The sequence below is a fragment of the Hyperolius riggenbachi genome, chromosome 11 (genome assembly GCF_040937935.1).
Source record: "Hyperolius riggenbachi isolate aHypRig1 chromosome 11, aHypRig1.pri, whole genome shotgun sequence".
NCBI classification, from domain to species: domain Eukaryota; kingdom Metazoa; phylum Chordata; class Amphibia; order Anura; family Hyperoliidae; genus Hyperolius; species Hyperolius riggenbachi.
In genome coordinates this window covers 190,305,380-190,318,774 of record NC_090656.1, presented here as the reverse complement: position 1 = coordinate 190,318,774, position 13,395 = coordinate 190,305,380, and the positions used below count along the sequence as shown (strand labels likewise).

The window sequence follows — 13,395 nt, the reverse complement described above, 5'->3', positions numbered from 1 at the left end:
TGCAGGGCCGGATTTGTACTTTTTACCATCCAAGGCCACTGTCACCAGCCGCCCCCCTTCAGTATAGGTAGCGAGGTAACCCCTCCCCCTTTGCTCCAGTATAGGTAACCAGATGACCCCTCCACCCTCCCTCTAGTATAAGTAGCCTGAGGACCCCCCCAGTATAAGTAGCCAGATGACCCCTCCCCCCTTTCCCTCCAGTATAGGTAGCGAGATGACTACCTTCATCTCTCCTTTTCCCACCCTCACTTTCAGCATAGGTAGCCAGTTCGCCTTCGCACTACAGCAGCCATCAGTGTCACTCATTTCTCCACTTGTCTCCAGTGCAGAAGCTTCCTCTTCCTTTCCATCTCCAATGCTGCCCAAGTCCATAGCCGCACGCCACAATGCAAATGTGCACAGAGAGCAAGGTGGCTGCTGCATAGGCGGCTAGCAGCAGAGTACCGGTGCTCACATGATCTCCCTGCATTGCAGCATTTGGAAGCTTGCAAATGCACCAGGTCCGCCTGCTGATTTGGTGCCCTTGCACCTGTGGTGCTCTAGGCCATGGCCTAGGTGGCCTTGGCCTAAATCCGGCCCTGGGTTCTTAAAGCTCCACTTATGGTAGCTCTGTCTGCTCATATTCAATTCCAATGGTTTTAGTCATGCCTCTGAACATTTATAATCGATCCAAATAAACAATCTTAAAGTGACACTGAAGCTAAATAAAAACGTATGATATAATGAACTGTATGTGTAGTATGGATAATTAATAGAACATTAGTAGCAAAGAAAAGTCTCATACTTTTATTTTCAGTTATATAGCTTTTTTTATAACATTGCATTCTCTAATAATAATTTAGATTTAAAAATGTATTTAGATCTAAAAATAATATAGATTATCAGCGTTGCCAGTGGCTCAGAGTGAATATAGAGCGAGTGATGCCGAGTGATGCGCTGTATACAGGAAGTGATATCACTTCCTTCTTTCTGCATGTTAAGTATACAGCGTGTCACTCATCACCACTCGCTCCACTGCACTCTGAGCCACTGACACCACTTAAGGACCAGGGGTGTTTTGAATAATCTGTGCTGCGTGGGCTCTTCAGCCCCCAGCACAGATCAGATCAGGATGCAGGCAGGGCGATCAGATTTCCCCCCCCCTTTTTTTCCAACTAGGGGGATGTCTTGCTGGGGGGGGTCTGATCGCCGCCGCTGCCTTGTGCCTAGCGGGGGGGGCTCCTCAAAGCCCCCCTCCGCAGCGCTATTCCCCCCTCCCTCTCCTTCCCTTTCTCCCCTCCTCACTATAGGCGGTACAGGACAGCGATCCATCCTGTACCGCCTCAGATAGGCTTCAGCCTATCAGATGCCGGTGATCCCCAATCAATCAGAGGCCGGGGCTCGCCGATCTCCTTTACGGCGCTGCTGTAACAGCAGCGCCGTACGACGTAAACGCCGGGGATTACTTTCCCGGGTGTTTACATTTAGCCTGCGAGCCGTGAACTGACGTGTGGCCGTTTCCATAGAAACCCACATGCGACCAGCCGCCGCCTATTGGCATTGGCTGGTTGTTAAGTGGTTAATGATCTACAAGTCTTGCAGCGCCAGCAGCGATATCAGAAAGAGCAGGAGGTCTTTGATTGTGTGGCTGGCCGGGCGTGCAAGTGGGCGGCAGGGGAATGGAGTGATCTTCCGGCTTGTGTATGTGAAGTGCCGCCAGCGAGGGTAACTTTATGAAGTGGTACATCAGTGGTTGTATGGGTTGGCAAGCGGCCAGCCACCCCAGCTTCCTCAGCGCCCTAGGCTCTGACCTTTCTGGCCTGCCCACCAATCTGGCCATGCATTTGGCACATGCACAGTAGCAATTTTTTCAAACTGCAGAAGCGCAAAATGCTCTTGGCCACAGGAACACAGTCAGGAGATGTGTGGCTCGGGCTCGCGCATGATTGCAGAGGAGCACAGCAGCTGAAGGGAGAAGAGTGAAAGGATGGTGAGGGAGCGGAAGGACTGCAGGGGGCTCGAAGAAACCCCAGGTAAGTTAAACTGAGACTTTATTCTATTTTAGGTTCCCTTTAAGCACCTTTTTCTGTTGCTCAAAGTGACAAAATAAAGTTGTTGTTTTTTTGCACAAATGTCCATTCACAGTGGATCTTACTCCTGCCAGAGACATGGGCACCGGCAGCCAGGAAACATACAGTATCTGTGGTAGTACTTTTGTCTTCTAATTATCATGAATCTATGGCATATAAATGTATTCGTTATCAATATTTGAATTCATCTTTTCCGTTTCCAGTGATTCTGTTAACAGGGATTAATTTGCAATGAGATTTGTGGTCTCTCCATTGTTTCTTGATGGCTAAAATATAAAAGCACACATACATAATTACTACAAACAATGCCAAAACTATACATACAGGGTTAAAGGAAAACAGTTTCATATGGTGACAACACAGCTTGAAATAGCAATTCATATTTTAATATTTTTCATATTAATTTAACTACCCTAAGTTAATAGGAAAAAAAGGGAACTTGTGCCCTGGTTATCAGTAGGAGTGCTGATATCATATAAACTGCTTTGTTGGTTGGTTGGTTGCTTGCTGACACTAAGGCCCCATTCACACTGGTAATCGCAAAATGCAAAAAAAAAAAAATCCCTAGCGGTTTGCAAAGCGATTTTCCTGTGATTTTTCACTGTACAGGAAAGCGATTTTGTAGTGATTGTGTTTTGTGATTATTTAACATTGAGGGCCAGATCTCACTCGGGCGATTTGCGGCTGATTCCCGGCCGCTAATCGCCGAAGCGCTAGCGCTTTTTAAAGTGCTAGTGCAATAGTAGCTTAATGGCAGTGATCTCACTGCTGCGATTGCCATCGATTGCGATTACCAGCAATCGCAAAACGTGTTACCTGCAGCATTTTGCTGCGATTCACGAGCATTCGCAGTACAACGCTGATCGCGGTCACTCTGAATTGCGGGGGTGTACAGTGATTTTACCACGATAATCATGGTAAAGGGCTACAGTTGTGCGCCTGTAAGTGTGAATGGGCCCTGAAATGCAAAAGCTCCAAATTCACTCCAAAAATGCTGCACGCACCAAGTTTGAGATTGCAGCAAATCACTAATCACTGGTGATTACTACAGTGTGAACACTACCATTGATTTGCATTGCCACAGAGCTTTTTTTAAGCGCCTGCAATTTACAGACAAGCTGAAATCGCTAGCAAAACGCTCCATGAATGAGGCCTTAGCTGTATGGGGTTGTTCACACTATGGGGGTGATTAACTAATGGAAATAGCACCAGCACAGCCTCCTGTTGCTCACTCTATTAAATCAGAGCGACTTAATTTTGTTGCCATGCACGCTAGGTGCGCTAGTAGCAACGTAGTGTGTGTAACTGAGTTATGCTGATTTAATAGCGCGAGCAACAGGAGGCTGCTCGCGCTATTTCCATTAGTTAATCAACCCCTATGTGCTGTAGGTAGGGATGAGCTCCGGATGAAATCCGAATGAGTTTCATTCGGATTTCATCCTCCTAATTAGTGCAGCTGAGCGGGTGTGTGCGGGGGGGGGGGGGGGGGAGGATTTAAACTTACACTTCCTCCTTTCGGGTTGAAGGAGTAAGCGTAGTAGTCACGTGGCACAGCTTGGAATGCAGCATTGGATGGGTTAAAGAAGACGGCTGCTGGGTAAGTTTAACCCCTCTGCACACACACTCGCTCAGCTGCACTAATTACGAGGATGAAATCCAAATGAAACTCATTCGGATTTTATCCGAATTTTATCTGAAGATCATCAGATAGATCTGTAGGTACTGATGCATGGCACGTGGTGTGCAAACTGCATGGAGAAAAGAAAGTGCATAGACTTTCATGTTACTGTTCATTTTACAGTGACATGACATGCTCCCATGTTTTAATTGGGAACATTTTTGTGAATGATATGTATGCTTTATTGTTGCACTGAAAAGTACGTTGACCACTGCCTGGCACGGTGTATGTCGGAAAACGCACCACGCATGAAAACAAATTGTTAATGGAGTCTAATGTGGCCCAAAATACCATCCTGTTTTATCAGCAGTGGATGGTTCAGGTGGTGCACAGGCTCAAGTGAATTTAATAAAGTACTGAATTTCCAGATGGTATCAGGAACCCGGTTGATCCCGGCACTGCTGGTAGGTGTGGGCTCTCAAAGCACTATGAGCAGGGCCGGATTTTCCATAAGGCACTGTAGACATGTGAGGTGGCCCCTCCTCCTCAGATCACTGACCTCAGGAGCTTACAGTCTAATACTTGCCTAATATCACTGACCTCAGGCACTTAGACCCTAATCCTTGTCTCTTGTCACTAAAGGGGCCCTTACACTTAACGATTTTCGCACCGATATACAGCAGATTCGATCACTGTGATCGAATCTGCTGTGAAATCGTTGCACAAACGCTCACCGAACGATCGATTTCCATCCGAAATCGATCGTTCTTGTCGATCTGTCCGTGCAAAACATTTCACTCGATCGCCGGCGGGTCAGGAGTGCGTCGATAGCGGCGTTTGAAATGTTCGACGACCGACGCTAGCGGCAATACATTATCTGCTCCACCAGCGCGTATCCCCTCTGTCACCGCTGCTCCTTCTCCGCTGGGCTCCGGCAAGCTTCACTTCTTCCTGTCCGGACAGGAAGTTTAAACAGTAGAGCGCCCTCTACTGTTTAAATTTCCCCGGTCAGGAAGTACAGTGAAGCTGCAGCCCTGGAGCCCAGAGCGGAGAAGAAGACAGTGGAGACCGGGGGACTCGTGCCGGCCAGATCAGGTAATGTATGCAGGGGGGAGGGGGGGGCAGCGGCAGCTTCACAGATGGTGAATCGATTTCATGCTGAAATCGATTCACAATCTCTTTTGCAGTAAAGGCAGCCATACGATCCCTTTCTGATCAGATTCAAATCAGAGAGGGATCTATCTGTTGGTCGATCTGATGGCAAATCGACCAGTGTATGGCCACCTTAAGGGTGATATGAAACAGTGATTAGATTGTAATATTCTAAGGACAATTAGTGACATAAGGCAAGGCGAGAATATTTTAATTGGGGGTGTGGCTTGTGTTCAGGGGCCAGAACCACTGTGCCTACAGGCCTCTGACTTGTGAATCAGACCCTGGCTATGGGTCTTCACTAGAGTACCCCACAAGAGATGATGGGATACCAACTCTAGTGAGTGGTGGAATACATTGCTGCCTAATAACCATTAAGTTCGACTGGAAGGGGCCAGGATGACAAAACTCTGGACAGGACTGGCATGGCGTACTGAAGGGAAAGACTATGGACTGGTCTGGTGTAACAGAATAACTGGCTGGTTGCAGACTGCACAGGATAAAAAGTCTGCCTCACAGGCTCTGTGGGTTGCAGGCAAAGCAGTCCGATTGACAAACTGGGAACTGGTCCATTAAGGACAGACTGACTAAAGCATTTCACAGCTGCACCCATGCATTGGCTGGGCACTTTGTAGCACTGAGCACAGACAGTGGAGTGGAAGTGTCATATGGCATTTGAGCACAGCCACATATGTGACTTTAGGGTTGATGCAGGAAGCTGTGATAATATTGCTGTGCACATGAAACGCATGGCATTATTACCCTTACTACTGGCAGCAGTGTACCTCAAGTTAGGCTATTAACCAACCCACAGTTCTCGAGTTGCTACGGCAATGTGAGTTTGTACTGCTGCTGCTACTGCAGCAGTGCTCATGTTACCAGGTTTCCGTGGTGGGAAAGGTCCTCATTCATCTCTTCAGTGCAGCCACGCTCCATACAGCCCATCTCCTTGTGTGCATCTGCTCTGCCGTTCAGATTCCGCATTCCAAACGAAGAGGAGCCTTTAAACTTGCGGCAGGAGGGTTAACTCACCCTTGTTGCCGATTAAAGTGGAAGCTTTCCAAGTCATGTTCGATCCTGTTCCATATTACTCCCATACCTCCTCCTTCTGGGTTTCAAGGAAGGAGTATTGGAGAGGATGGAATACAATGGAACGCGACAGCACAGCCTGGACAAGGTCCTCCAGCACCCAAGGCTGAGACACTAAAGTGCGCCCCCCCATCCCTCCCACCCCAGCCGTCACACACTGATTGCTATTACACTAAGAGGCGCCACAGGGCCCACAACCTCCCCAACACCTTAATCTCTAGTTATCTGGCTTGCAGTCACTGCTATGTATCCCCTTTTCTTATTTCTTTCTGCTTCATACACAATTAGGAATGACAGTTGAATGAATTCTGCGCCCCCTCCTACACTGCGCCCCGAGGCTGGAGCCTCTCCAGCCTATGCCTCGGCCCGGCCCTGCGCGACAGCTTAAAGTTCTGTGGCCATTTGCCAACACATTCCCACTGGTGAAGGTACCATATTGGATTGATTACTGCCTTGGTCCACATGGTGTCCATACACTATTAGATTAAGGGTAGATGTGGAAATAGAAGCTAACCTCTCCTACCCTCCAGTAGGAACAATCATGGTAAGAACCACCATTTCTTATCTACAGAAGATGCTATAGTCTCAAAAGATTTTCATTAGATCGGAATCTATATCAAATCCAAGGTATAATCAATTTAAAAAATTGAGTAGTATATTCAGGCCTGTTTCTATAGGTGGGCAGGGCTGGACATGTCCCAGGGAGCAGTGGTGGGGGAGCATTTGCGCATGCAGAGTGTGCAACATGTGCAGTTAAGTTAGCCCACCTCTCAGATCCACATGCATTACATCTCCTTCTTCCTAGTCCTAGGTGTCCTGTCTCACTGGTAACACCACACCCCTGTAATGTCGTCACAGGGGGCGCTGTTAAAAGTGAGACAAGATGACTAGGAAGAAGGAGATGCGCCGCATGTGGATCCTGTAGAGGTGAGTTATGGCACTTTCTTGACACCTATAGTAGGAGGGCCCTGACTACCTACACATTGGGCTTTCTGGCTACCTACACTGGATGTGGGGGTTCTCTGGCTACCTTCATCGGGGGCTCTCTGGCTACCTACATGGGGGCTCTCAGGATACCAACACTGGATGTGGGGTCTCTTGTGCTACCTACACTGAGGGTCCTCTGGGTACCTGCACAGGGGCTACCAGACTGCATACACGGTGGGCTCCCTGGCCACCTACACAGGAAAGGGGGGAGACTCTCTGCCTTCCTTCACTGGGGGCTCAATATAGGAGATAAATACTCCCGCACTCCGTTTCCACAGGATAAAAAAGCTTTATAAGTAAAACACCAATGGCTTCCCCAGATGACTACCAGCATAACACTATATGCGCATACTCATTACATTAGGAAAGATAGTTGTGGGGCGGCATGGGAGCGGCAGCCCGTCTAACGTCCGTTTTGCTGTATCAGCGTCTTCAGAGGCAGTGTGGCAAATGGACGTCCTGGTTTAGGAGTTAAATAACATGGGCCAACCCTATACGCCATTGCGTCATGCGCCTCTCCTATCTGCCTCCAGTATGTGTAGACGTTGAATACGTCAGGCGTACAAATTGGAAAACTTCCGTGTGTCACACTGGCTACGCTTCCACCTACTGGCTTCCGCAATAGTCAATGCGAGCCATAGGTGGCAGCAAGCTGTTAGAGTGTGCAGATGAATTTCAAAAATAGACAAATCAAATCAAAACAGGGAAGAGCTAAACCTAAATGGGCATGGGTGATTCAATAAATTCCTTTTGGATTGAATTTAGATAAAGGATAAATACGGTAGGTAGAGTGACCAGATTTTTGTCGGTTCAACCTGGGGCGGAGGAGCGGGGCGTGCGCACCGAAAAATGGGCCACACCAAAAAACAGGGGGCTGCACCATGCTGAAAAATGGGCGTGGCCATGACATTGTATGGGCGGAGCTAACATAATGATGTAACAGCGAGGCATAAGAAAGCAGTGTTTACGCCATGATGTGGTCAAATGAGGTTTTGCATCATGGGTGTGCAGAAACTGTGTGATGCTATTTAATAGTATACCGTAACCCCAAAGCAGCAAACATAGCCAACTATGACCATTAAATAATAAATGCAGCAACAGTTACCCCAGACACCAGAAAATAAACACAATGTGGGCAACATGTCAGCACAAAATAAACGCAATGGGGGCAACATGTCAGCACAAAATAAACACAATGGGCAACATGTCAGCACAAAATAAACGCAATGGGCAACATGTCAGCAGAAAATAAACGCAATGGGCAACATGTCAGCACAAAATAAACGCAATGTGGGCAACATGTCAGCACAAAATAAACGCAATGTGGGCAACATGTCAGCACAAAATAAACGCAATGTGGGCAACATGTCAGCACAAAATAAACGCAATGTGGGCAACATGTCAGCACAAAATAAACGCAATGTGGGCAACATGTCAGTACAAAATAAGCGCAATGGGGGAAACATGTCAGTACAAAATAAACGCAATGTGGGCAACATGTCAGTACAAAATAAACGCAATGTGGGCAACATGTCAGTACAAAATAAACGCAATGGGGGCAACATGTCAGTACAAAATAAACGCAATGTGGGCAACAGGTCAGTACAAAATAAACTCAATGGGGGCAACAGTTCAGCACAAAATAAACGCATTGTGGGCAACATGTCAGCACAAAATAAACGCTTTGTGGGCAACATTTTACCTGAAAAAAAAAAGAATTTACTCGCCTGACAGAAGTCTCCGGCCTCTGGCGCGCAGCTCCCCGGACCATCTTGCTCCTCCTGCAGTCTCCCGCTCTGGAATGTAATAGCAGGGCTACAGGAAGATGGCGCCCGAAGCTCTGTACTGGGGACACATAGTCTCCAGTACAGGGCTTCAGCAGCCATCTTCCCGTAGCCCTGCTCTGCCTGCCGGAGACTATGCAGGCTGGAGCGGGGCTGCAGGCTATGAACTGGCGCAGCGTCTATTAGACGCTGCAGCCAGTTCATTCAGTACGGTGGCCAGAGTCCCGAGGCCGGGACGTCCCGCAGCTACCGCTCCTTCATGAGGTCTCTGGTTCAGATGTTGACAGAAACCATTAACGTTAACGAACCTGTACGGCGGCGGGGGAACGGAGGATCATAGAGGCCCAGCGCCGCACAGGACGGCTGCAGGGGGCTTGGGGAAGTCCCAGGTAAGTGAAACTGTTTGTTTTTAACGGATCTTCAGTTCTGCGTAATTGCGACATAATAAATCCTTTCATGCATTTGCAGTTAAGTATTTTGTATTACTTACCAGCGAACGTACGCGGCAGCCACAGCACCAAATAATTAAGCCGACCAAAATAATACCCGTGATGATGTGTTCAGCGATCAAAATTATAAAGGCAGTAATGTACACAAAATAACTGCAGTCGCTGCTGGAGGTGGTCATGTCGATCCTGGCACTGAACACCCAATAGCTTCCTACAAAGAAATATAAAGTACTGTATTGTAATGTTCTTTTATATAATTCTTTCAGTAATAGAACAAGTGATTCTGCTATGGGGTAAAAGGCCAAATCACTTTAGGCCAAATACCTCCTTTCATAAAAAAAATTGCTATAGAGCTGACTATAATTGTAAATACCTTTTTGCTTTAACAAGGTACATTTGTATTTAGCAGAGTTATTTTCTGTTTGTTTTTTTAATAAAAAGGGGCTTTTAGGTTGTTTTTAGTCCATTACAAAATCCTAGTGGTTCTGGTTCACTGTGACTTAAAGCGGACCCAAACCAAACATTTTTTTAATTAAAAATATTTAGTTGCACCACTCTGACACATACAAAGAGAAATAAACACTCCTTCAAGCCTATAAGCATTTCAGTGCATGCTTCTCACCCTTTTCTTTCCATAACTAGGGTTATACAGGTGGCAGCCATTAGCAATTCCTCCATTGCCGGACACCTCCTACTCCACCAGTTTGCCGGATTCTGTCCCGGCAATATGAAAGGAAGGGAGGGGTTTCTCCAATAAATGTAAAATATTTTATATTTGCCATCATGCAGATGAAAAAAGGCTGCTATTTATTATTATAATTTAGAAAATAGATTTTATTTCTGAAATCTTGTATTTTTAATTTGGGTCCACTTTAAAGTGACACTGATGTGAAAAAAACAAACAACTTATGATATAATGGATTGTATGTGTAGTACGGATGATTTAAATCACATTAGTAGCAAACAAAAGAGTCTCATATTTTTATTTTCAGTTATATAGCTTTTGTTCTATAACAGTTAGCATTCTCTAATATTTGCAGTTCATAAACCACACTCTGTTTTTTTAACTATGAAACAGCAGAGCTAATGACCCTTTGAACTTTCTGGGAGAAAAACCTTAAACAAACAAGAAACAGTGAGACAGGTTGAGGTAAGTGCTTCAGAAAACAGCCCTGTAGCCGACTCAAGTTGGGTCGGAGAGCTCAGAGAAGCTCTTTTCCATAGATAAGTGAAGTTTCTTAACTTTTCCTGTACTGGAAATAATATGAGACTAATATCTGTGCTACTAATGTTCTATTTCTTAGCTGTACTACACATACAAATCATTATATCATAAGTTTATTTTCACATCCGATTCCCTTTAACTAGGTACTTTTGAAAAGCCGCCTGTATCTCTTTTGCTGCTGGTTTTTGTCTGTAAGGGCCAGTGCACACCAAAAATCATTAGCGTAATCGCAAACGCTTAGCATTTTTTTAAATCAATTTTTAAAAGTGATTCAAAGCATGTGCCTAGAAATTTTCTATTTATTCCTGGCGATTTTTGGAGCTTTTTTTGGAGCGCTTTCATACATCTTTTACACTTTGACCTGGAAGAGATTAGCTTTTAAAAAAAAAAAAACACTAGGAAAATCGCTCTGTTGTAGCCTTTTTTAGAGCAATGTTCCACCTTTCCTATACTTTAAATTGAGACGTAACCATCTCCAAAATGCTGCAGGACCCGCATTTGCGTTTGGGAAAAAATCCCATCGCTCTGGTGTGTGATCACTCTTCTTCAATAACATTAGCCAAGCTTCAAGGTGCTAGCATTTTTAAAAGCACTCAGAAACGCTCTTGGTGTGCACCAGCCTGTAAGGCCCATACCCACCACGCGATTTCCCCGACAATTTTTCTAAAGACCGGCGATTTTTTGAGCAAGGAACGATCACTTCCGTGACCTCCTGACATGGGTACAGGTGCATGATCATGCTAACGAGGTTTAGCGGCGTGCGCCGATAATAATAACAATCACGGCGGATTGGATCTTTAAGATCCCCGACCACACCGCACATAGTACCGCAATTGCTTGAAGTATCATTCGCGCCTATCATGCAACATCGCTTCGTGCATACGTGTCAGCAGACAGATGGATCGGGAAAGCGTTCGCTGTGGAGGGACGGCGCTGGATCCATCTTCCTACATCGCTGCGATGAGTATGTAGCTTTACTCTTTTTTTCAAACTCAGTAGTTTTACGCTACTACTTCACTTACTGCAGTGTTTTGCGTAGCGGTACTCTTCCCCACCGCAGCTCATCACAGTGGCCATTAAAATCAATGAGACATGACACTGCCTGTGGTGCAACGCGATGCAATGCTGCAGTGCATTACAGAATCGCTCCCACGCTGCCGTCTAAATCCTCCTAGAAGGTCCAGTATTGGCCCCGTTCACTGCGGCCAGTCGGCGTAGGTGCAGTGCAGCCAACCGCGCTCCCCTGTCTCGCTCCTGCAGCTGGGAGTGTTCTGCGCCTGCACAGTAGTAGTGCACAGGCGAAGAATGCTCCTGGCTATGGGAGTGCGGCTGGAGGGGCGCGCACGGCCAGGCCGCGCATGCGCAGTATGCCTGACTGGCTGTGGTAAACAGGGCTGATACCGGAGCATCTAGGAGGATTTAGACGCCAGCGTGGGAGTAATCTGCACTGAAAGGGCTGGAGGAAGCTCCAGGTATGTTTAGGGTTATATTGGTTAGGGTTAGACACTGCCAGGGGGTTGGTTAGGGTTAGTCACCACCAGGGGGGTTAGGGTTAGGCACCACCGGGGGGGGGGGGGTGGTTAGGCGCCACCAGGGGAGTAGTTAGTTTTAGGCACCACCAGGGGAGTAGTTAGTTTTAGGCACCACCAGGGGAGGGTTCTGTGTGAGAGTAGGGTTAGGTTACGCGGTATTATTGAATTACGTAACGATTTTTAACGTAATATATTTTTGTTATTATTTCCCATCGGAAATAAGCAGCATGTTTAAATTGGCATAACACCTCCAAGACACACAGTACAGGCACCGGGAGATCACGGAAGCACGCAGGAAGAAATTCACTGGCTGGATGGATGAGTGTCGGAGCACTCCACTGTGCTAATACGCTGCAGGGGCTCCAGGGAGGGCAGTATTAGCAAGGGGGACGCCTGGGGGAGCAACACTACTATTGATATGGAAGAAATCCATAAAAAAAGATGCGCAGTGTGTGGCAGTGATAGATCCCTCTCTGATCAACATCATGTTGATCAGAGAGGGATCTATCACTGCCACACACTGCGCATCTTTTTAACATCTGATCTATTTTTTTTAGGCATGTTGGGAGAAAGTCTGCTGGTGTATAGCAGGCGCTAGATGGATGCTGGCTGTCTAACAGAGAGGATTCTATTTGCTGGAATGGGGTAATGTACATAGAAAAGTATATATTACTTCACCCTTTGTTTTGCTGTCAATGTGGATGGATAACACTGCTGCCTGTGAGCAGTGGTGCTCAAATACCCCTTTTTAAAATTCGAGTTTGGTCGAATTCGAATAGTAAATTATTCGAGGTCATTCGAATATTCGAGTCGAATAATTTTTACTATTCGATTCGACCTCGGACTTCGAGCTCACTATTCGAGTCGGTATTCGAGCTAACTATTCGAGCTGACTATTCGAATTGGCCTTAAATAGCTTCCAACACTTGTTTTGAGGGTGAATGATGCAAGAAACCTCTTTTTTTCCAAGTAACAACAGCAAGTGATTATGTGGGGATGTTCCTTTAAAAAAAAATGTGGAAAGAGAAGTTGTGTCCTTAATTTTGTTCAGTAGTGTTACTGTATATACTTGTTCTTCTTCTTCTTTATCTTTCTTCTTCTTCTATATCGTCTTCTTCTATATCGTCTTCTTCTATATCTTCTTCTATATCGTCTTCTTCTATATCTTCTTCTATATCTTCTTCTATATCTTCTTCTTCTTCTTCTTCTTCTTCTTCTTCTTCTTCATCTTCTTCATCTTCTTCTTCATCTTCTTCATCTTCTTCATCTTCTTCTTCATCTTCTTCTTCATCTTCTTCTTCATCTTCTTCTTCATCTTCTTCTTCATCTTCTTCTTCATCTTCTTCTTCATCTTCTTCTTCATCTTCATCTTCTTCATCTTCTTCTTCTTCATCTTCTTCTTCTTCTTCATCTTCTTCTTCTTCTTCATCTTCTTCTTCTTCTTCATCTTCTTCTTCTTCATCTTCTTCTTCTTCATCTTCTTCTTCTTC

The 13,395-nt window shown here is 45.9% G+C and overlaps 1 protein-coding gene across 1 annotated transcript in view; it reads right to left on the bottom strand.

Annotated features, from left to right (window-relative positions):
- Window positions 1-1,600: 1,600 nt before the first annotated feature.
- LOC137538298 (transmembrane protein 272-like) overlaps window positions 1,601-13,395 on the bottom strand; it is a 56,569-nt gene continuing 44,774 nt past the window's right edge. Inside the window, exons 4-5 of the mRNA XM_068260378.1 lie at window positions 9,190-9,359; window positions 1,601-2,335 (exon numbers count right to left, since the gene is read on the bottom strand). Coding sequence (XP_068116479.1) covers window positions 2,291-2,335; window positions 9,190-9,359 — 215 coding nt within the window. The 3' untranslated portion in view covers window positions 1,601-2,290. The remainder of the gene's footprint in view (window positions 2,336-9,189; window positions 9,360-13,395) is intronic.